The sequence below is a fragment of the Argiope bruennichi genome, chromosome 8 (assembly GCF_947563725.1).
Source record: "Argiope bruennichi chromosome 8, qqArgBrue1.1, whole genome shotgun sequence".
NCBI classification, from domain to species: Eukaryota; Metazoa; Arthropoda; class Arachnida; order Araneae; family Araneidae; genus Argiope; species Argiope bruennichi.
Window position 1 is genome coordinate 112,357,819 of NC_079158.1, and position 25,535 is coordinate 112,383,353.

A 25,535-nucleotide genomic window follows, 5' to 3' on the forward strand; every position below is an offset into this window, starting at 1 on the left:
ATTTTTTAATTTTAAAAAAAATGAAATATTTAAGGAATTAAAAGTTTCATTCTTAAAAAATTTACAATTATAAAAATCTGTTCAAATAAATATTTAAAATTTATTGCATAAATACAAATCATAACTTTTGTTTTGTGAAAAAGCTGCAAATATCTTACCAAAACAATTCCATTAGAAATGTATTAAAATGATATTAGATTTTATATCAAATTTGATTTAGTATATGATGAAATTCCTATTAAGTTATTTAAAATTGTTGTTGATAATTTTTTTCTTCCCCCTTTCCTACCCCTGCACTTTAGTACGTAATTATGAAGAAGCAGACAGACAACTAGTTTCAATTCTAAACAAAAATTTAAAATGGTAACGTTAATGTTGACATCTGTCCGGTACTAATACATCTATAGCCTCCAAATTTTTTTGTTTTTAACTACTGGAAGGGTTATGTAGGCATTGTTTAGCATTTTATAACCTTTCTCAGCGTATATTGGAAATTTTATATATAATTATTACATATGCCTTTTCAATGGTTCCAGAGAGGGTTTTAAAATTTTGATTTTTACTTGTTTTTATTATTAGACGAAAATGATGCTATCATAGATCATTCCTTTTCATTCAAAAATATGGATGATTTAGAAAGTATTTCTCTTCACGTTGCGGAATTTATTAAAGGTAGATCTATATTTTTGAATTATTAACTTGTTTTTTGAAATTTATCCTTATGATACTAGTTAAAGCATCTACAAAAAATTAAGTACGGTATCTTGCGAGTATAGATTATTTTCCTGAATTAAATTATTTTGATATAATTATATTATTTTTATCATGATTTATTTGTAGATTGAAAAATTATGTTACTATTCAATTAAAATGTTGTTGTATGTATGTAATTTCCATTATGTGATTATTTTTATTTAAAATCTTTCTCTTATTTGATGATTTTTTTTGGCAATAACATTTTAAAGAATCGGATTCGCGCTATTGTCTTAGTTTTCTTTTGAATTTCTTATAATAGATAATTCCGTATTACAATTATTTTTATTAGACAACCATATCGGTACAATATAATTTAAAATTTATTTTTATCTTTAATTAGAATTTCTGAATAACATTACTATGTAACATTTCATTTTATTTTTAGATTGGGAGTTTGTTTCAATTAAGTGGTTTCTTGTGCAAAGATTTTTTTCTAAAACAATGGACTAGTGTGTATATAAATTTATTAATGTTTTGTATGATATTTTTTAAAATTATTTTTTATGCTTATATTATATGTTTATTTTTGTGCATTTTATTTTTTGTGCTTACAAAGAGTATTAATAATTTCATCTTTGAGATTTCAAATTTATTATTTTAAGATTTCCTTAATTTGTCACTAAACTTTTTTTTGTGTATGTGCATCTCTTAATACTGTAAGTTTTTTTTAGACCAGTTTTACTCTTTATTTTTTTTCTCTGTTCTTTCTTTAATTTTTATTTCTTTGCTATTATTTTTAATGCACACTTTGAATTTTTCAGGGCGCTTGTATTTTGCAACTTTGCAAACACCTATAAAACCACGTTCCAATGCAAGTACCCATTTCTTTTCCATTGACTCGGAATTGGTCTATGAAAGGTAGTATTCATTTTTGCTGTGCTTGCTTATTTCTTGTAATATATTTTTCATAATATTTTTAATTAAGAATATAAAGAAAAATTAAAGATTGAAATTCTTTTTTAGATTATAATAGATCAAAAGAGCTGAGTGTGTTTTTCTAACTTCATTTTTCTCTTATTATATAATGCAATCATTCCATGCTAGAAAAAAAATATGATTTATTAAATTTTCTTTAATATCTTTAAGATATAATGCTTTAAAGATTTCTTTTTATGTTTAAAGATATATTCAATGAAGTTTGATGTGGGTATTTGTGGAAATTTATATTGTGTTGTAATATGATTTTTTTTTTACTGTCAAAGCAATTTATCCCCCCCCCTTTTGTGCTTTTGAAGTGGATATCATGGCTAGGTTCATATTTAATAAAATACATCTTGACAATTGACATTTCTGTTTAGTTTTGGGGACATGCACATCCCATTAGTTTTGAAAAGTTTAACTTAAAATGTTTATGGATATTTTAGATTCTGCATGAAATTTTTAAAAATTAATTTTTGGAAGATTGTGCTAGTCTGATTATGAAAGGGCAGGATTAGAAATTAGACAGAAAATTAGAATTGATCATTAAAATTGAATGATAAAGGTTAGAAATGAAAAATGTGTTAAGTGCTAAAATAAATTTTACAAAATCCTGTCATCAAAATATAATAAATATCAAAGTTTTCATTTTGAGAAATGATGTAAGTTTCTAACATATTATAAGTAACCAAAGAAATGTGTTGATAAATATCACCACGGACATTAATATCCGAAGAAAATATGGCCTTGAAAAATATATCCTATATTGTAAATGTGACCTAGAAGATATTGTAAATGTTATAATTACTCTTGTTTTTTTTTTGTTTTTTTTAAATTTATTTATCTTTACTTTGGTACTTTGGTTTGGTACCATTAATATGGAAAAATATTGTAATTGCCAAAATTCTCATGAAACTTTTTTCCCTATAAAATTTATAATTTGGCTGTTACTGCATTTTTCATTTCTAGTCTTTAAATAATGAATTAATGTTTAATTCCCTTTGTCTCTATCTAGCTTTTACTCAGATTTTGGACCTTTAAATCTTGCCAAACTCTACCGATATTGCTGCAAGCTGAATAAGAAGTTAAAAGTAAGATATGTTTTCTTTGGTGTTGCTGTAAAGCTTATTAATTGAGCTTGGAATGCTATTATCCTTATTGAAATTCAATCTTTTCTTGTAATTAATTTCTTTTAAATTTTATAATACTTCCTGACTATTTTTCTGTTATAAGAGTTTTATCCTTCCTGCTGTTATTATAAATGAGGATTACTACACCAACGAGTAAACAGGGAAAATACAGGGAATTTAAAAATTGTGCGGTAAATGCAGGGGGAATTTGAAAATTTTCATAAAAACTGGGAAAATGCATGGGATTTTAAGATTCTTATTTTTCCCATAAAAAAAAATGCAAATCTCTAAAGATTGCAAGAATATAAGATTGTAGTCATAGATTCTAAAAAAGGGAAAATACCATTCACTATTATGTAATGCAGAAATCCACCTCTTTTCTCTCTCTCTCTCTCCTTTATTTATTTATTCATTTTTTCCCTGTGTTGATCAGTCCAGTTTCAATTTGTGAGATCTTTTTCCATAAATTTCCTGAATTGTAGCTAATGGGTATACACTAGACATGTAAATGCGTGAATGAATAGGATCTGGCAGGATTAGCAACATTCAATCTTTAGAAGCAGCACAGTGGTGTTTAGTCAACCATACTTGAGTTTATTGAATAGTTTGTTTATTATTTGAGAAGCTGTGAGCTGATTTAAAGTAGACGAGAGAATTAAAAAAAAAAAAAAAAGCAATGAGCTGCTCAAAATCCATATATAAAATAACTGGAAGGATTAAAAAATCCTGAGTTTGCTGAATGAGTTCAAAAAGTTCCTCAAACTCCGTTTATTGTGTACTGCTTGCATTTTAAGAAGATAATAATCCTAAGTAATATGGAAAAACAAGCACTTAATAATCATGCCAAAAGAGGAAAATGTACAAGACTGTGTGCCAGTTCAAAAGAATCATCATTGATGCTAGACTTAGTATCTAAAAAGAATACAGGAAAAGGTGACATGTCAAATCCAAAAACATCAAATTTAATGTCCAAAAATCAACTGATTTCGATCTTTTTAGTTCAAGAACAATAATTTAAAGCTGAATTTTTATGGGCATTAAAACTTGTTGCATTACCTTTATCCTTTAATGCATTCAGTGATATATCGGAAATATTCTCACATAAGTTCACTGAAAATAAAATAGCTAAGAGAAATGTCATACCTCATTTATTAAGGATTAGCTCCATAAAACTGATAGCTGAAAAATCTGCTTAAATTAATGCCTAAATATATTAATTGGCAAAAATGAATGAATAAAAAAGTAATTTTGCTTTAATATTTTTTTTAAGTAATCATTAAAGGATTTTTATCATGATAACAGAAATGTTTTGTGTTTTATTTCACCCGAGTCCTTAATTTTATGTGACTTACAGTTAAGGAACATGAGAGGTAATATGCCCTTCCCTCCTTAATATATAAATTTTGTCTTGCTGAATTCTAGATAATAAATAAAGATAAAAAAATTCTGTATGTAAATATAAACTTTTTTTAATATGCTCTTCGAATAATGTTAAGTTGTTGTTTCCTTTCCTTTCCTTTTCCACTCCTTAAAACCATATTCTATTATAACTACATACGAATGCTATTCGTGTATTTTCTTATATCTTGAATATACATACAGAGAAAACACACAGATTTTTTTTTCTTTCTGAATTTGAGTGACAGTCCTAATAAATGAACCACTTCATGTCTTTAAATTATAAAGAATAATCTAATTTTAAAATACACCAAACAATTTGATTGTAACAATTATAAATAATATAATGTATGCATGCTCCTGAATTATTTCCCTATTTCAATAATTAATTTTAGATGCCACTGATTCCTCTCCCCCCCCCCAAAAAAAAAAATTTAAATTATTTTATGTTTTTTTAGCTTTTATTATAATTAAAGAATGTAATATCTTTTTGAGTTTTAGTCACCTTTTAATTTTTATTACCTTAATTCCATTAATAACATTAAAAAGATCAATCATATTACTATAATAATTTTCTTCTTATTTACATGCCTATATTCAATTGAAGGAAACTTATAAATCTAAGTTACCTATTTAAAAAAATATGTTTTGCTTTCTATATGCATTAAGTGTTTTGGCTCTTTCCACTCATCTTTACTGTTTGAAGATATCTTTAATAATTTTCTATCACTATTATAAGGGTACAGATGACTTATTTTTCTGTAATATATCAACTCTTAGCGTGTTCCAAGTGAAGGCATTTACCAATAAGAACTTTGCATTATTTTTAATGCGCTTGCTCTTCAAAAATTTTCTGCCTTAACTTCAGTTCTGTTCAAGGTCCTTTATTACAATCTCAAAAAAAGTATTAATAAACAACATTTGTCTATTTACCTCATGCTAATATTTAATCTCCAAAGACCACTAGCTCATAGTCTCTGATAATTAATGTTCATTAGTGTCATCCAATTAATACTAAAGCTCTCTAATACCATACAAATGTCTAATAAAAAAATAATAGTGCATATATAAACAGTTTCTACAGAGTATTTAATAAATGTATAATTTTAGCAATAAAAGAAATTTTTAGCCAATCTGTAAAGGGTTGCTATTTATTTTTGATGTCCTAAAAATTCTTTATTATTGAAATTATTTTAAATAAAAAAATAATGTGTAATTTTAAAAATTATATATTTTTTGCCTGATTATATTGCTGGTCAGAAAATTTTTTGAGAGAAACTTTACTCTTAATTTTATTCTCTAAAATTTTAAATATTTAATTTTTTTTTTTCCAGTCTTACTCCCTATCTAAAAAGAAGATAGTGCACTACACAACTTCAGATCCTAGAAAACGAGTTAATGCTGCATTTTTGATTGGGTCATATGCGGTAAGTTATTCTTGACAAAAAAATATACAAATCTATCTTAAATTTTTCGTAATCATAATAAATATCATGAAGCGTTTCTTAAGATAATGTTTTAACATTTTATTTTTCAATGAAAAATTTTAAATAATTCTATGTTGATATGTAGTTTATGATTGTGAAATTATTCTATATTGGCATTATATTCATTTATATTTGAATGAATATTCTGTAATGATAACTGCACATCTGAAATTGCTGGTGTGATATTTCTGTAACATATGACTGGCTGAATCAAAATTTGCTTTCACAGCCATGATTTTTTATATTTCTTTATTCCACAATACTAAATTTTAAAGAATTTTGCACTATATCCTATGCATAATAATATTGGATTATATCCTTTTATACATTTTCTATAAATATGTCATGCAACTGAGAGATGGGGGAATGGCTCTATAACTATTTATCAGTTATTAGAAATGAATAAAATGAAGCTTAGCATTAGGTAATTGGCTTTTCTAATATGTGTTTTTTGGTCCTGTTTGAAATGTCAAGCCAAATAAACTTTTTCAAATGAAACACTAGTAATTGAATGCCTAAACATAATATTAAATTTTATATATCTAGAGTATCTACTTCCCCCCCCCAAGTATTATTTAAAAAAAGTTAATTTTTGTATGCTTGTTGATGCTCAGCAGAACAAACCATTTGTCCTGGAACAACAAATTCTAGCACAGATATGGTTGAAGAAAATATATAGGAGTAATTTGCAAGGTGAAAATGTGTACTTATATGCCATTTTTTATATTTTAATATAAAAAGTGGGTATACTTTTTAAATATAAAATTAGTCATTTTAAGTCATTAGTCTTTTTAAAAATTTAATCATTGCCTGATTCTGAATTAGCCTTAAATTTTAAATGCAGCAAAATTTCAAAAATTTATTAAAAGCATGTTTTATGCTACATTAAAAAATAAGGTGAATCTTTTTATCTTTGATAATCAATTATGACAAAAAATATATTTTCCTATATCAGCATTATGTATTCATTATTGCTTATATACCTACCAGTTTGATATGAAAATAAATTAATTTTTAGTATCTTTCATCTGCATTCACAAATTTAAAGCTTGATGTAGTGGTGTAAATATGATTTTTATATTTGAAAAGTTTGTAAAATAATTTTTGTGTGTGTCATAAAACGGAATTGAAAGTGGCCCTAATGGGCCTAATTTCTATTTTTTTGATTTTTAAACATTACTTTCATGCACATTCATCAGTTATTATTAGAATATATGTTTATATATATTTATAGTACATATTTAGAGAATTGAGTCATAAGTGTTAAATTTAATTCATGTGTGGATACATTTTCTATATTATTTCTCTAACATTTCATTTTTTTTTTTTTTATCTACCAAAAAGATAATATATTTGAAGAAATCACCAGTAGAAGCATATCAGCCCCTTGTAAGCAACAACAGTCCTATGTTTATTCCTTTCAGGTATGTAGCTATAAATTGTTTTAATTATAAAAAAAAATGAAATCTTCTATCACAAATTTCAAGTTATCATGCGAGAACTTTTTAAGTTATGTGGTATCAATCTGACAGAAAAACATAATGTTCTCACATGACTTGTATTTCGCAATCACCAACATTTATAAAAAGTGTGGTAAAAACCATCTGAAAACCAATCCAGTTCTTTAAAAAAAAAAACAAATATTGAGGTCAGGATTATTTTTTTTTTTTTCGTGAAAAATCATTTTAAACAATTATGCATGCATTGATATTTAGAAAACAGTGGTTTTGTTCATTTTTTCAAAAATTCGGTTTAAACTGATATGGAATAACCACATGATTATTTTATTATGCTGTCAACTTTTTGGAAAGCGATGGGTCCCCCATCCTCTAATCTCAAAATTATTCACACTGCAAAATTTTTTTTGCCATGTAGAATAATGGAAAGTTATATATATATATGTAAAACTTTTGATACCTCCCCTCACTGTTTCACGTTCAGTCTCATTTTCTTCTTTGGGCAATAACTTCTTATGACCCTGTCATTTATTGGACAAACAGGAGAATTGGGTACATGCCAGATATTAGTGCCAAATTGTAACATTTTGTTGGCAATAAGTTGCCAAATGTGATAGCCTTCGTTATCATTTACTAATAACTAAAACGAAAAATGATACTACAAAAATGATAAAGTGCCAATTTTCTGCCTGTGCATTTTGAGGCTTGAAAAACCTCAAAACAACAGCATCATGTTCTCACGTGATAAGAAGAAAAAAAATATATTAGAAACTAATTTAATTATTAAAGTGAATCATTTAAAACAATGGTGCAGTGCTTTTTATTTTCTAAAGTTCTCTGAGTCAAGACAATGAATTCCTAGAATGAATTTTGAAATTTATTCTATGAATTTCAAAATCCAGCATCTTGCAGATCCAACAATAATAATTCAATTAATGTTTTGGTAAGACAAGAGTAATTCAATAAGGATATATTCTTTAATGAAAGTTATAACCTTATATTTGAAGATAGATAACCCTATTGCTTAGCCTTAGAATTTTTTTTTTGAGTAACTAGTTGATATACCTGAATTTCTTAGAATTTTAAATACCGTCAAGTATAATATTTTTAATGTAAAAATTAATATTGCATAAATTATTATAATTCATTCAATTCTCTTATTACATCGCAACACTTGATTGAATGACCTTTGTCATTTAGAATGAAAGGCTCTCTCTCTCTCTCTCTCACACACACACACATTTCTATTAATAGCTATCTAATTTAAAAAAACAAACATAAGTTATGAAACAAAAATTTTGAAAAGTAGTGATAAAATAGGTCATTGACTTACTGTTATTTTATTTCAAGATCATTTGCATTAAATTTTAAAAGAATAAAAATTGTAGAAAATTTTATACAGAAAAGAATTTAGTATCATTAAAAAGACAAAATTTTAAATCACTTCAAAGTTACAGAAAAAAAGAAATCCACTAAAATTGCAGTTCATTTCTAATTAATTGAATAGTTATTTTTTTTGCACTTTGAAAAGTTAAAAGTATTTTTTCTCTTGTCCTAAAGAATAAGCGTTTCTAAATTTGGTCAGTTCTGTGTTTTAGGAAATGTAGAACATATGTACATATAAAGCCACATTGACATTTATTGATTATTATTTAAAATATTAAGATATATTGAAACAGTTAAAAATCTTTTGACATAAGGATTTAACTTTTAAAAGTTTTTATGTTCTTTGGTTCATATTATTGTACATCAAATTCTAATCCTGTTAAAGATTTTTCAGTTTGCCATTTTTGTTTAGTAAAAATATTTTGCTATCATGTATATGCTCTTAATGGAAAGTATTAAATTTATAATTGTGTATACTATTATAATTTTTAAAAAATTATCCTACAAAATAAAATTATCTCAAATTCAGAATATCCTTTGCATTCATATGCTTTATTTCATTTGATACTCTCTTAGGTTTCAAAATCTTTTCCTCATATCTGAAATAATTCATTCTTCTAATTATTGTGTACAGTTTATTCGTTTAAATATTTAGGAGCATACTTAATATTGAAAACATAAATATCATTATAAGACTATAATTTCAGTGAAATATAAATACTGTAAGTTAAAAATATAATTTGCATTACTCGCATTCTTTTTAAATGTGTGTGTGTGGAAAGCTTTATTATTATTATTATTTTATGCATTAGAAACTAAGGTATTCCTAGTGAACAAAGTCAGTCCTTTGAATAAAAATTTTATATATTTATTATTTTATTTATTTTAATTTCCTTCTATTCTGGATTATATGTTTAAATGAATTTTTAAAGATATCTTTAAAGTAAACATTGTTTTGAAAATTATTAATTTTTTTTGTAGAAAGTTGAGGTGTTTTTTTTTATTTAAATTTTTATATATATATATATATCTAATAAAATATGTTTTATTTTTAGGGATGCTTCATTCAGTCATTGCACTTACAACTTAACTCTATCAGACTGTCTTCATGCTGTGAGCAAGGTATTTGTTTTTTTATGAGCTGTAGATAAAATCAAGGAAATGAAATTGATTCACTGCATAAATAAAAATTGTAATTATGAATAAGGGTATTTAATCAAAAAAATGTTATGGCTGCATGGTTTACATTTCATGCCTATGAATAATTCTTTTAGATAACAGTTGTAAAATGAATTGAGTACTGGTTTTATGCATTAATTTAATTTTTTTAAAACTTTGCACTTTACATACAATTGCACACACTTCATTAAATTTAATTAATTTTTATAAACAAAGCATTTGTACAAATTGTATGGCTTGTCATGTTCAGAATTTTATATTTGTTGAAGAAATTGATAGGAAATTGAAGAATTGATAGGAATATGTGTATCTTTTAGAAAATCTGCAATAGTACTTTCAAAGATTTAATTATAAACATAAAATTAATTTTAACTAACAAATTTATTTAATGATTTAGAATTTCTTTTTCTTTGGGATAGAGAATACTTGACATGAGAAATCCGTCTTTAAGTCTGTTTTGTTTAACACATTATTTTTCTTTAAATTTGTATTGCAAAATTTATACTTGGCATAAAATTGATTTGAATCATTTTGGTAAGTAATTATAATCTCTCATAATAAACAAAATTTTTGTTAATAGGCTTTGGAAAATGGTTTCTTGGATTTTGAAAATTTTGATGTTGAAGATTATGAACACTATGAGGTATGTTTAGAAACTATTTTAAAATAAATTGAATTTTTCTTTTCTACTTTACAAGGAATAAAGAAAAAAAAAAAAAATTTTAAGTCATATGAATACATATGTTATTTTTTAAAAAAAAGAGAATTATATACATTGCAAATTTAAAAAGTAGTTATTATAAAGCTAATAGATATAAATAAATCAAAAATAAATGCAAGCCAATATTCAAAAGCAATCTATAACCTTGACTTGTCAAATGTTGTTTGCATATTCACTTTTAGAATCGAAACTCTTCTCTTTTAAGCATTTATTACTTCTTGGAAAATTTATGTATAAAAGTAATCATGCAACAGAATATGGCAATGTAATTGGTTTATTTAATGTTTAGCAATATATATATATATATATATAATAGAGAGAGAGAGATTACTCTGTATTAATGCATAGTTTAAAAAATACTGTAAAAATGAATTGGAAATTTTGTTGTAAGCAGCAAATTATTTTTTTAAATGACTATAATTTGTTGAATTATGTCTACAGAATAGTTAGTTTGAGGATTTGTAAAAATATGGAAGTGTATGCTATTCAAATCAAATGTTTCATATGACATATGTTAGTTATATAAAATACATTGTGAAAGTGAAGAATTATTATAATACTATTTAATATGCTTTATTTACTTGTATAATTTTATTTTTATTCCTTTTCCGTGCAGAAAGTTGAAAATGGAGATCTGAACTGGGTTGTTCCAAATAAATTTCTGGCCTTCTGTGGACCACATGCTAAAAGCAAAAATGAAAATGGTAAATGCTGTTGTTTAAAGATTGTACATAATTCAGAGTCATTATTTGTGATATTTATTCAAATTTTAAATTTTATGAAGTTCTATGTTTGCTATGTTCAAAATGTATTTATTTCCAGTTTGTTGATTGATACTTCAGTCATATAACAAGTTTTTATGATGTCATGATCCGTGAAATTTTTTGAATTTGAAATAGGGAGGGAGGAAAGAAAGGGGGGAAAGAAAGTAACCATTCAAGAATATAAGCTTTAGATGTTTTAAGGAATATGGATATTGTCTGCTAAAAATCAGTAATTGGTTTGTAAGTAAATGCTATAAAAATTTGTAGTACATTTAACATTCAATTAAAAAAAAAAAAAAAGAAATTGTGATAACTGGCAAGGATATAGCCTTTTGTTTCTACCCTTCATATTGCTTAAATTAATCACCAATTTCTTCTGATATTTGTTTATCGATGACACTAATTGTTATTCTAAGATGGGACTCCTCCCAACAATTGGAATTCTTGTGATTCTTTCAAAAAAAATATATTATTTAATATATGATTTGTTTGGTTCTGAGTGAATTTCGGGGATATAATCAGTTTTAATTTTGTCATGTTGAGGAATTGGCTTCTGCCACGAGTAGCAAGCAGGAGCCTGTTGATCCAGTCATCGTAGTGACATCTAGGGTTATCTCCACGCTGCATCCTTAGTTAATGCTGAACTTTTAAGGGAGTGGAAGATCCCACCTAGACATCACTGGTATATGAGCAAAATACCAGGCTTTTCATTTGCTCTCAATTGTAGCAGAGCCTCTCGAACGACAATATCCAGATTACTAAAAGTCTCTCATTTCTAGAGGGCTGAAAGACCTTTGCAGTCTGCTCTAAATGCCAAGCTCGGCAAGCCTCTGTCGAGCACATCGTGGACTATTTGGGACTTTCCAGAGAGAACATATACTCCCTCCTCCCCCTCCTTCTTGTCCTCAACTTTCTCCAGATCAATTGTCTAATGGACCTTGTCTGACCTCGTCAGACAATTGGAGGATAAGCCACATATATGATTTGTTTCATAAAGCAAGAAATAAAAGTGGTGTTTGATTATTTATAATCTGTGAAATTTTTATTATAACTTCATAATTTCCTTTCTTATATAATTGCAGGTTATCCACTTCATTCACCAGAATCCTATATTTCATATTTTCGGAAACATAATGTTACTACAGTTGTAAGATTGAATAAGAAGGTATACGATGCGAGCCGTTTTTCCAGCCATGGCTTTACCCACAAGGATTTGTTTTTTGTCGATGGCAGCACTCCAAGTGATAAAATAATGCAGGAATTTCTAGAAATAGCTGAAAATGCAAAAGGTGCTATTGCTGTTCACTGTAAAGGTAATATATTCTGTGTCTTGTTTGATTTATTTCCTAATTTTTTACTAAATGAACACTTTAATTTTAAAAATAGATATTATCTATAAAATTACTCTCAGAAAAGGAGAATATATCAAGATTTTTTTCCTTCTGCATTTAAGGGTATATAACAATGAAGTATGCATTGCTGTCATTGTTGTTTTCAATAATATTTATATATTGAAAATTATTGAAAAACAGTAGTGTTTTTTTAAATTTTCAGAATTAATCTCTGTTGTTCCAGGCTTCATAAAAATATGAAATGAAATAATTTTATTTATTCTTGCACATTCTTTGTTTATTCCTCTGTAATTTAACAATGTTCTTAAATTAAGTAAGTTGTTAATATTATTTTCATTTTATATGTGTTATAATTTCTCAAAATTTTCATGACTTTCAATCCAATGCTTAATTTATCATACAACTTTTTTTTCCCCCATATTTAGTTTGATGCTAAAATTTTGATTAGTATTTGTATTCTTTATTATTTGAATAAAATATAAGCACTAATTTCATATGTTTATTCCTTTGTGTTAGAAGGATGGCAAGTAAAGAAAAATAATGTAAACTTTTGATAAAAATAATTTGAAAAATAAAGGGGGGGGGGGGTAAGTTCTGCTAGTTGATTTTTTAAAGAGTTTTTTTTTTCCCAGTTATAAAGTAACAAATTTTAAGTTTCTATTATTTTATAAGTACCACCTTTGATAATCAGCTGCTTTACCAGAAATATTCAATTATACTCACTTTAAACTAAATCTTTTATATATACTTTAATGTTCATGATTTCTCTGAAAAAAATGTTTTTAAAAAGCATAAAATTATGGCACATATCAAAGCATTTTTTTTATAGTATTGCAACTATTTTGTTTAATCAACATAATGACCATCCTAACAGACTGAAGTTCCATGACATCATAGTACTGTCTGGACAATCCATATTCTAAATTATTCTAATAATATAAAGTGAAATTTCAGTACTGTAACTTCACATTACTATTCTTCATATAAACTGCATAGGTATTGAATAGAATCCTTCTTCCTTGACATCCAATAATGGAAAAAAATCCTGCAATTAAATATTTGACGGAACAATGAAAATATTTAAATGTAAGCTTTATAATAAAATCTCTTATTTAAAATAATGCAACAATTAAGTTGGCATCATTGAAAAGGCACTCTCTTAAATTTCAAAATAATTAAAAATCAAATCAGTTTTCTCTTGCAATATTTTAGGAAGAAATTGTGGTAAAAAAAACATCAAAATTTAATTTTTACTTATCTAAAATTTAAATATATATAATAATTCTGGGTTGCACATTTTTTAAGTTTATATGTGCTAAGTTGGGTAACTCTAGATATGAAATAATTTGTAGAGTGCTAAAAGTCACTCATTCATCTTTATTATTACAAGAGGTAGATTTTTGAATTGATAAAATGGAATTCTCTAGCTTAATAAATTTCTTTCTTTATGTGTATTGTAGCTGGGCTTGGTAGAACTGGCACTTTGATTGCATGCTATATAATGAAACATCATCACTTCACTGCAGCTGAAGCTATTGCTTGGATACGGATATGTCGACCAGGTTCCATAATTGGACATCAGCAGCATTGGCTGGAAGAGTAAGAATTTTAAGTTTTGTTTATTTATGCATTGTGAAAAATAATTTTAAGATATTGATAAAATTTATTAACTGTATAAAAATATTTAAAATAACAGATTTTTTTTTTTAAATTTTTGTAAAATAGACAAATGTTTTCTCTGCTTTATTTTTTTATTTACCTAATATAAAGTTTTTTTGTGCTGCATAATAAAATGGAGAATACTGAATATTTTCCAGCCAAACCAATTTTTTTAAAAAAATTCTTTTAATTTGTTAGTATTAGGAATTGTAAACAAGCATAATAAAATGGGGGAAAAAAGAACTGAATATATTTTAGTTACTGTATTCATATGCATATAGATATATGGACTGACTGATTGATGACCAACTTACTGATGTATTATTCTGATGTAAAGTTAATTATTGTTTCAGTTATTTATCTCTTCATTTTTGAGGCATTATTTCCATATGCATATGAACAGGCAGACTTTTCATAAACCTTACAAAATATATAAAATTGATTCTATAGGCAGCTTGATTTTAAAAATATCTGCAATTTTTCTTTTCAAATCATATACACATTTCATCCATCTAGCCCTTTAAATTATCATGTTCCCATACAAGCAATTTTTTTTTTAATGAAGGATGGGTGTAACAAGATTTATCAAAATCTCTAGGATAAATTTTTTAATGGTTATTTTCTTTTTGTATAAGGAGATAAAAATGATAGTTAATTATCTCCATCATAACAAATGTCAAAATTTATTTCTTATTCTGAGACTTCTGTAATGTATTAAGAATTGTAGACAAGCACTTAAGTAGTAAAGGCAAGTAATAAGCCCTTAAATTGTTAATGCATTTTTTTAAAGTCCATTAATGACCCCCCCCCCCCCCATCCTATTATCATTGATCTTCAATCTTTGCTCTGGACTCCTCTAAAAAATTTTATATTTAGATGTTCATCTCTGTTTGATGTTATAGAAATATTTGCCTAAACTTTTGCTACCCATTAATTTCAATTCCTTTGTATTTCTGCAGCCTGTATAAAAACTATAATGCTATTTAAATTTAAACTATTAAATTGTTGCAGTATTAGAGCTACTATCAAGTAATACAAAATGGCATCAGTATTTATTTACAAAATTCCATAATCTTTTAGATTATTAATATTTCAATGAAAATTAACTTGCATCATAGTTCATATGACTAGTAGCTTGATATGCTCATCTTTTTGCTATTTTTAGTTTTGCATTGAGAGCATACAGGCATCTATTGAATATATTGTTCATATGGATCAAATTGATATTTAATTCATAAGTTTAAACTTGGATATACTTGTCATTATGAACGGCAAATATTATTATTTTGCTTTTATATCTATTATTAAATTTTTACTGAAAAATATTTTGCAATTGTATTTTGATGAATTAACTTTTAAATAACTTATGTTTTTATTTGAATTGTTTCATTTTTTTTAAGGATGGAATTTTATAATTCAATGTTTGTGCACTACCTAAAGTACTAATTTTAAAATTTTGTGTATTCTTGTTGAGAATGCATAGTTTAAGTATTTTTAGAGCTTAGTTAATAGATCAATTTTATTGAATTTTGATTTCATAGAAGTGGTAATGTTGGTACCACTTCTTGAAAACATTACCACTAGGTTTTCTAGGTACATTACCACTTCTTGATTTCATAGAAGTGGTAATGTACCTAGTAATGTTGGGGAAAAAAAAAGAGAAAAAAAAACCACTTTCCATAATATCTATTATATATATATATATATATATATATATATATATATATATATATATATATATATATATATACAAACAAAAAAAATATATAATTTTAAAAACTATTAAATTAACTTGTTTGTATTTATTTTTTAGAAAGCAGGGCTTGCTTTGTTATCAGGGAAATATATTCAGAGCTGAAAAAGCCAATTGTAAAAACAATAACTTCACACCCACAAGAATACTGACAAGATCTGCGAGGAAAAAAGATACTGATGTTTCACAAATAGTGTCAAAAGTGGACCAAATTCGCCTTGATGATAAAAAAGGAATCATTGATATATCATCCAGGAGCAGAAAAGAAAAAGTATGATTCCATCATTAATTTTTTTTTTTTTTTGGTAGGGGGTATATTTGTTTAAAATGTTTTAGTAAAAATTTTATATTTACATAATTTTCTATTAATTAAATAACATTTTTCAAAATATAACTATTTATTTAAATATTTGTATTTTATTAATAAAAGCATAATATTTTTTTATCAATTATTACAGTCCTGTATATTAATAAAAATGAAAATTTATAAATTGTTTGTGTACTATGAAAATTCGAAATACTAAATGGATATTTTTTCAAATTTTGCTCACAAATTTATGAAACAAAGATTTTAGGGAAGGTTTAGTGACAATTTAATTAAATAATTTATTTTTATTAGTTAAAAATGATTTCTGTTCATAAGAAACATAATTTTATATTTAGAGTTTTCTCTTAAATGAAAATACAGAAATTTTTAGTTATTTTATTTATTTCCCTCTCAGTCATCATTTACAGTATTTAATTCAATATTGCATGATTCTTTAAAAATTATTAATTTATGAAGGAAATGAACATTCAGTAATAAGTAAATGATTTTTTGAAAGTCATTGGTAAAGTTCAATGTTTCAGAAGGTTATGAGATTTTAAAAATTTCTTGATGCAACTAATGTTCCCCTTTGCATAAAAATTAGAACTGCAGATATTAATGAAATTTCATACTTAATAATGTTTTGTTTAAAAGTATATTTTAAGCAATAAAGAATTATCTTGGATAACTCTGGATTTTTTTGATTAATCACTCACGAACCAGAATATGAATATAAGATTATCATTTTGGTTTGATATAATATTGGTATATTTAGTTTTACTGTATATAAATATGCTGCTTTAATTTTATTTTATTCTCTGGATAAACTAAAATAAGAAAAAATATATATTTAAGTTTAATTTTTAGTCCCTTTCTAACTTTGAGGTTTGGATGTCATATGTTCATGGATCATTTACTGTTTTTTGTGAAATTTTATATTTATTAAACTCTTTGTTAATGCAGGTTTATTAACCAGTTACAAACAATTTGTACGATTCAATCTTGCACAAAAAAAAAGTTGCCAGTTTTGTTGTAGGTTAAAAACAAATTGTAGAATTCGACTTTGGATTTGAAAACATTTCTAATTATTATGCAAGATCACAAATCTAAAGAGTAAAATAATATAATTTAGATTAAAGTAATATAAGAGTTGTAGCTTGGGGAAAATTTCTCTCGTTTTTCACTGTCTGTTTCAAAAAAACAATGATAAAATAACACTTTGTTATATATATAAAAGAATAGGTTAATTTTTAGTGTGTGAAGCTTATCTGACGACTAATAGGAGAATTATTAAACTAAGTTATATAGGTTTTAGCTAAATCCTAATCCAATTTAATGATCTTAATGACTGAACTCCCCTCCCCATTTCCTTACACATCTATGATTGTAAAACTGTTTTTAATTTTAAAGTGTAATTATTATCAATAAGTTTTTTTAATAAATCAACAAATGATTTGTAATTTTTTTCTAAAACTTTTAAAAGTATATGCTATATTTAATTTCTTTTAAAATTTGTATTAAAAGGTTATAAAATTATGTGAGCTCCAAGAAGTGATAAGTTGGAATAGTATATTATTCATCTCCTATTAATGTGGAGAATTGTACAAGTTAAAAAAAAAAAAAAAAAAAAACCTTATCAGTTAAATTTAAATTTTTAATACAAAACAGAATTTTAATGAATTCAAAGTTTCGGGGATCATAATTTTAAAAATGTGTAATTAAAAAAAAAGAAATGTAACATATATATATAATATACATACACCATGTAATGAACTTTTTGGAATTTAGGCTTTACAAAATGGAGGTCTTGGTGGAAACAACAATGATAGCAATAATAACAACAATGTGGAATCTGAAGATACAGTTACTCAAGGGGATAAATTGAACAGAATCAAAGCTATGAGACGACAGCCTCGATCGCATACAACTGGTGGCATGAGGTAAGAAAGTTTTTTGCAAATTTTGAATGTTGAATATCTTTATTATTATTATTATTATTTGTATTTTTTCACCAAAAATTCTTTTATTAATGCAAGGCTGAATTTTTCATTCAAGGATAAAAGATATTACGCTCGTCTCATCAAATTGTCCTTTTGGAATTTTTAATGTTGATGTTAAGAAAAAGTGCTTATTGATGTAGTATGAACATTTTTTTGTTGGCAATTATGTAAATGTGAATATAATTTTTTATTTATCTAAAAAAAATGTAATCATTGTCTAAAAATACACTTTTGAAAGCATTATCTTTAATGTGTTTGTTGGATTTCTTCAGGTTTATGGTAAAATGTTTAAATTCCCTGAAGCTGTGCCTCACGAATGTTTGAAAAGCCATTCTAGATTCTGCCATCATACAGAATGTGTGTGTGTGTGTGTAGTGCTTTTTTTCTATACAACATTGTTTGTAAACTTCTTATATTTTAATTATAAGTAATTAAATATCTTAAAATCATTAGAAATGTGGAAATCCATATGAAGCTTTGAGCATTTGAAAAGTATTTAAATATACTTGAATTCTTTTGGCTATTTACTGCGGGTCATTTTCTTCTTTCATTCTCCATCAGACGAATTTAGATATTCCAGATATTAATCTATATTTCCAATAAATAAAAAATGATATATCCTATTGCATGATTTTAATCAAGATTTTGCAATAATTTTTTAGTAAGAAAATTATCCCAATATTTTTATATTGGATGCAGAAGGAAAGTCTTTGGTGCGTGGTTAACACGCATTGCCAAATTTACTTTAAATTAAAGTATTAAAACATTTTTACTTAATAAAAACTGCCAGCCATTTAAATAACAAAAATAAATTTTAATTACAAATTAAATTAACAAATATAGAATATGATACATTGGCCGTAATTCCATCGACCAGCACGAGGCAGTAGTTCGGAGCAAGCCGGCGAAGGCAGGAAGTGAATCACTCGTATCCGTTGGAGAGCAAAGTTCATATCCAAAGGTATGATTGACGCTTATCGCCAGTTGGCGAAACAAACAGTCATTTATCGCCTGTTTGGCCGCTGCACACTCCCTCCGCAGTCTCATTGGAAATGGACATAACGACGTGGGGGTCGAACTTGTCGCCCTGTGCGAGTTGTTTGTCTTGCTGGAACGACGATGGATGCCTTAGCTGGAAGTGTCTTGGTACACTCAGTAGTAGAATTTGCTTCTTGCTTGGCTGGTGGTACACTGGAGCACTCAGGAGGAATAATAAAAGCAGGTTTCAGACGGTCTATAGAGATGGTATGGGAAGTTCCCTTGATCTCGAGATCGAAAGTTTTCTGTCGCCTGACTAGAACTTTGTACGGTCCATCATATGGTGCTTGTAGGGGTTTGCGTACACCGTCATGTCTCACAAATACATGTGAACACTCGTTGAGGTGAGGATGTACAAAGATAGTTCTTTGTCCATGACAGGAAGTTGGAACTGGTCTCATCGTTTCAAAATGGTGTTTCAAGTCCTCCACGAGCTGCTTGGGTGATGCGTCTCCAGGTGTTGGATCGAAAAACTCTCCTGGTAGTCGCAGAGACTTGCCATATACCAGCTCAGCTGTCGTTGCTTGCAGATCCTCTTTGAAGACGGACCGGAATCCTAGTAACAAGGTGGGCAGTGCTGCAGACCACTGATCTGTGTTGTAGGCTTTCAAAGCTGCCTTTAATGGGCGGTGGAACTCTTCGATCAGGCCATTGGCCTGAGGATGATAAGGAGAAGATCTGATCCTTTTAATTCCTAGTATCTGAGAGAGAGCCCGGAACAAATCACTCTCAAACTGTCTGCCTTGGTCAGTAGTAATTCTTGCAGGACAACCAAATCTGACTATCCAGTGCTTAAAAAAATTTTGTGCTGTCATGTCTGGAATTGGTACGGCTTCTGGCCATCTCGTGAACCTATCTATCATTGTTAAACAATAATAGTTTCCTTGAGAAGGAGGTAGAGGGCCTACAAGGTCCAGGTGCACATGTTCGAACCTCTGTGATTGGTCTACAAATTTTCCTACTGGGGTTTTAGTATCGCGAATTACCTTCGATTTTTGACACGGGATGCAATGTTTAGCCCAATTGTTACAATCTTTTCGAATGGAAGGCCAAATAAAACGCGATCGAATTAATTTTGAACTGCTGCGAATGCTAGGATGAGATAAATTATGTAATGATGCAAAAATTTGTTGACGAAATGATTCAGGAATATAAGGTCGAGCTGTACCTGTTGATACATCACAATAAATGGGAGTTTCGCAATTTGGAAAAGCAATTCTTTTAAATTGTAATGTTGCAGAATTATCGATTAAATTTTTTAATTCAGTATCAATTTGTTGTGCTTGTGCAATTTTGTTATAATCTATGGGAGTTGGCATGTTTATTGCGTTTATCCTCGAAAGTGCATCTGCTAATATATTCTCAGAGCCTTTTATGTGGTGAATATCGGTGGTAAACTGAGATATAAAATCTAATTGCCTAGCCTGTCTCGGAGAGCATTTGTCCAAGTGTTGTTGGAAAGCGTAAGTTAACGGCTTATGATCCGTAAACAAAGAGAAATTTCTAGCTTCAAGCACATGCCTAAAGTGTTTGATGGCAGCATAAGCTGCTAATAACTCTCTGTCATAAGCGCTATAGTTTCTTTCAGCTGGGGAGAGTTTCCGAGAAAAGAATGCAAGTGGTTGCAATTCTTCATCAACTAATTGAGACAATGACCCACCGATTGCAAAGTCTGAAGCGTCGACTTGTAAAATTAATGTGGCATCTGGTTTTGGATGTGCCAATAAAACAGCATTTGCAATTAATTGTTTACAATTTTGGAATTCTTCTTCCGCTTTATCTGACCAGTCCAATTTTGTTTTATCATTCTTTTTAGCTCCTTTTAAATACGAAGTTAAATGTACCTGATGTTTTGCTATATTTGGTAAAAATCTACGGAAGAAATTTAAAAAAACTTAAAAATCTTTGAAGATCTTTAACTGTTTTTGGTTGTGGATATTTGAGAATCGGTTCAACTTTATGGGGTAAAGGTTTTAGTTCCCGAACTAGTAATTAAATGACCTAAGAAAGGAATTTCTGAGACGCCAAATATGCATTTTGAAGCATTTATGGTTAGTCCATATGTATTTAATCTCTCTAGTACGATTCGTAAATGAGCTTTATGCTCTTCTTGACTGGAACTAAATATTAAAATATCATCCAAATAAACATAGCAAAATTTAATATCTCCCAGGATTTCATTCATGAATCGCTGAAAAGTTTGCGCTGCCCCACATAGTCCAAAATTTAAGAATGGGAATTCAAACAGTCCAAATGGTGTACAAACTGCGGTTTTTTGTATATGATCCGGATGGACTGGTATGTGAAAATAAGCACGGACTATATCAAGTTTTGAAAAAATATTTTTTCCGTGGAGTACATTGGAAAAATCCTGGATATGGGGTATAGGATAACGGTCCGGTACCGTACAGGCATTCAATCTCCTATAGTCACCCACAGGGCGAATGCTGCCTGAGCTTTTGATAACGACATGAAGGGGAGATGACCAAGGTGGTTTTGATGGTCGGCATATGCCTTGATCCATCATGAATTGAAACTCTTTTTTGATGGCGTCATACATTTCTGGATTTAGCCTTCTAGGTTTACTATGGAAAGGCGGGCTTGTTGTTTCAATAAAATGCACTGTATTATGTTTAACAGGTTTTAACCCAAATGTTAATTCTGGGAATTCTTCCAAAATTTTATGGTATATTGATTTACCAGAAATAAGTTTTACAGATGCATAATTTGTTGATTGTGAAATTATTCCGGGTTGGGTAAATTTAGTTACATTATCAATAAGTTTGCGCCCTTTGAGATCTATTAATAGGTTAAAGGTTTGTAAAAAATCCGCCCCTATTATTGGAACAGGCACATTAGCAATTCAGAATTTCCATGGAAAATTTCGCCTGAGACCTAAGTCCACATTTAATAATTTAGATCCATAAGTATAAATTTTGAAGTTATTAGCTGCAAAAAGTTGCAGAGAATCAGGTTTTAAATTTTTTTGGTTTTTGTTGAGTGGTATGCATGAAACATCAGAGCCAGAATCGATCAAAAATTTGAAATGTGATCTCTTATCAAAAACATGCAAACGATACGATTGCGCGGCTGCCGTCGATGTAGGTTGATCGACAGCCGCTATTGCGAGTTTTCCGTATCCGCGTTAGTTGAGTACGCACTTCAGTGCCTTTTCTCCGAAACGCGCATGATAATAACAGAATTTTCTCCCACGATCACCGGAACGCCCACGCGAAAAACTACGGTGTCTGTTTTTCCGATGGAAAGGGCCTCTGCTTCTGTCGCGGGAAAGCCGTTGCACCTGTTTACTTAAAGCGGCGATTTCGCTTCGGAGTGCAGTAAACTCATCCAGAGTGGGAGCTTTCCGCATGGCATTACTTTCCGCGCTTCGGCTTACGGCAAAGACGCTACTATCTGTTGAGGAAATACGGACCTCGGCAATTTTGTCAGCCATGTTGGCCAAATTATCCAGGGGTTCAGAACTTATTGATAAAATTGCCTGCATTTCTGACGGTAGTCTTTGCAGCCATAAAGTTTTCAGAAAATCGTCTTTTATGCCTGTGCCACCACCGAGTTCGCGCATCTTTCGAAGTAACTGCGATGGTTTATCGGCTCCTAAATGTAGTTCCAAAAGCAGTCGACGGATCTGTTCATTTTCCGAAGCAGAAAATTCGGCTATAAGTCGAGTCTTGAATGCATCATATTTGTTGGTGTCAGGGGGTGTGAGTAAAATATCAGCTACCGCAGATAAAGTTTCCGGATCAATAGTTGCAATCAAATGATTGTATTTTGTAAGATCGTTACTTATTTTAGCTAGAGCGAAATTGCTTTCTACTTGGATGAACCATAATTTTATGTTGTTCCTCCACAGCGGTGGTATTTTCACCGAAAGATGGGACACCTGCGACTCTATCGGAGCGTCAGCATTGACAGTTTCGTTTTCAGAATTAATCATTTTTGGTTTCTCGTTGTGGAAAACTAATAATTTTTACAATATTTACAAATATCAAAAAAATTTATGATTATTTAAATACACGTGTTTTAAAAAAAATTTGGGAGTTAAAAATCATAATAGTAAACATGGTAGCCAAAACGAAAGTAATAAGAAATTAATACTTCGAATACAAAAAATAACACGAAAAATAATACTGAATATAAATAATACGATTTCTTCGCCAAAATAATGGGGAAATAAAATATTGACCAATCACAGAGAAATGAAAATAATATTCGAACACATACCTGATCCTTGATGCATTACTTCTCGGCACCATAATCCAAAATAATCCATAACGAAAAGTAATTGAGAAAGTACCGGGTCACCAGTTTGGTGCGTAGTTAACACGCATTGCCAAATTTACTTTAAATTAAAGTATTAAAACATTTTTACTTAATAAAAACTGCCAGCCATTTAAATAACAAAAATAAATTTTAATCACAAATTAAATTAACAAATATAGAATATGATACATTGGCCGTAATTCCATCGACCAGCACCAGGCAGTAGTTCGGAGCAAGCCGGCGAAGGCAGGAAGTGAATCACTCGTATCCGTTGGAGAGCAAAGTTCATATCCAAAGGTATGATTGATGCTTATCGCCAGTTGGCGAAACAAACAGTCATTTATCGCCTGTTTGGCCGCTGCAAGTCATTTCTGATTAAACATCTTTTGAAATCATTTTTTTCCCTGCCTGCCATTCTAAGTTATGTCTGAAGTTCTCAAACTAGTATATTTTATAATTATTGGGCAGATTCCTTATTGGAAGATTACCTATTGCAGTGGTTCTCATGACATAACTTCTGGGAAATTTCTTCAAATCTTAACTGAACTCTCTTCCTACAACCCCAAATTATTTTTTGTTCAAAGATTATATATAACCAATCTAAAGTAAGAAAAAGTTTGAAAACAAAACAAAAACAGTTTCGAAATCGCAACTAAAAATTATTACCTATTCAAACTAAAACCAAAAAAGGAAAGAAACTTCATAGTATTTAGAGAGCGCAACTGCAGCTACTTCTAAAACACAGATGAATTGATACAAAAGTATTAAAATCAAGTTAATAGGAAAATCAGATAAACCAAATAAAAAAGAATCCGGCCTGAAAACTTTTTCAAGGGTCACCCTCAGGCAGGGATTCAAAGAAAGGGATTTTTTTCTGTGAAGGAAATCCAGACAAAGGTCTAATAATGATTCCTCGTGGCCCGAAAACCCCTGAAATTAGGCCCAAGAAATATACCATTTTAACAGAAAGGAAAATACAAAACAACAAATTAGAAGAAAATAACCACTACAAAGTAAAACTACCATAACAAAAATAACAATATAAACAAAAATATTATAAAATAGCACTAAAGGAAAACTGAAAAGGCAAGAACTTAGCATCAGCAGTCAAGGAAATTTTAAGCTATCGATTGTGATTCCCGCTTTTTAAAAACACTAACGGTAAATTAGGTAAAAAATTGTAGGCTCCCAGCGCCATCTATTGAGTGATCTAATATGCAAGGAAAGATCTATTTTTATTTAAGCCAAAGGATTAATTCCAAACCATACCTTGTTTAATTAAAAAAATTACATTACAGTAATTTCTAGGAAATTCATTTTTAATTAAATTTTGAATGAGGTTGTTTGATGCTTCAATATAGGAATTTTTATTATTGCAAACCCTTTTAATCCTGTTAACTTGTGAGAAAATTAGATTTTTGAAAATTTTAGAGTTTAGATTGGAATGGTAGTTACATAGTTTTGTTATTTTAAAGTTGAATTCATCCCTTTTATCATATATACCAAGTATTGTTTTATCATTAGCAATTTCGATTTTTAAGTCCAGAAAGGTAGCCTCAAGTTGATTTTTATTTGTTTCTGTTAGAATTAAATCTTTTGGATAGCAATTTGTAGCAATATTAGTATTGTCAAAGTTAATCAAAAGTAGGTCATCAATATATCTCCACCCATTTATTAAATTATATTTAATTATTTTTTTCTCATAATAATGTTGGATTGTTAATAATGCAAAAGTGTAAAATAGATTCCGCTCAAATTTTGATTTATATTTTGCAGTATTTATTGCATAATGAATAGTTTTCTGTATAATTCTGCAATATTTTATACAATAAACATACACTTTATTTAAATGAATTTGTTTTATATGAACATTATTGTTCCCGAACTTTTGTTAATTCAGCAGTTCTTTGTTTTAATGTCTGTTGCATTATAGATTGTATTTAAAAAAA

The 25,535-nt window shown here is 28.3% G+C and overlaps 1 protein-coding gene and 1 long non-coding RNA gene across 3 annotated transcripts in view; one reads left to right on the forward strand and one right to left on the reverse strand.

Annotated features, from left to right (window-relative positions):
- The first annotated feature begins 360 nt into the window (after positions 1-360).
- Positions 361-25,535, forward strand: part of LOC129981226 (dual specificity protein phosphatase CDC14AB-like) — a 34,266-nt gene continuing 9,091 nt past the window's right edge. For both annotated transcript variants that reach the window (XM_056091981.1, XM_056091982.1), the window contains exons 1-12: positions 361-672; positions 1,518-1,614; positions 2,690-2,765; positions 5,537-5,629; positions 7,034-7,113; positions 9,588-9,654; positions 10,292-10,354; positions 11,049-11,136; positions 12,279-12,509; positions 14,009-14,147; positions 16,021-16,231; positions 18,056-18,207. In XM_056091981.1, the coding sequence (XP_055947956.1) occupies positions 624-672; positions 1,518-1,614; positions 2,690-2,765; positions 5,537-5,629; positions 7,034-7,113; positions 9,588-9,654; positions 10,292-10,354; positions 11,049-11,136; positions 12,279-12,509; positions 14,009-14,147; positions 16,021-16,231; positions 18,056-18,207 (1,346 nt within the window). In that variant the 5' untranslated portion in view covers positions 361-623. The remainder of the gene's footprint in view (positions 673-1,517; positions 1,615-2,689; positions 2,766-5,536; positions 5,630-7,033; positions 7,114-9,587; positions 9,655-10,291; positions 10,355-11,048; positions 11,137-12,278; positions 12,510-14,008; positions 14,148-16,020; positions 16,232-18,055; positions 18,208-25,535) is intronic.
- Positions 13,891-23,914, reverse strand: LOC129981227 (uncharacterized). The gene is made up of 2 exons (XR_008785295.1): positions 23,548-23,914; positions 13,891-14,139 (listed from the first exon to the last, which is right to left on the reverse strand). It is a non-coding gene; the product is annotated as an uncharacterized LOC129981227 (long non-coding RNA).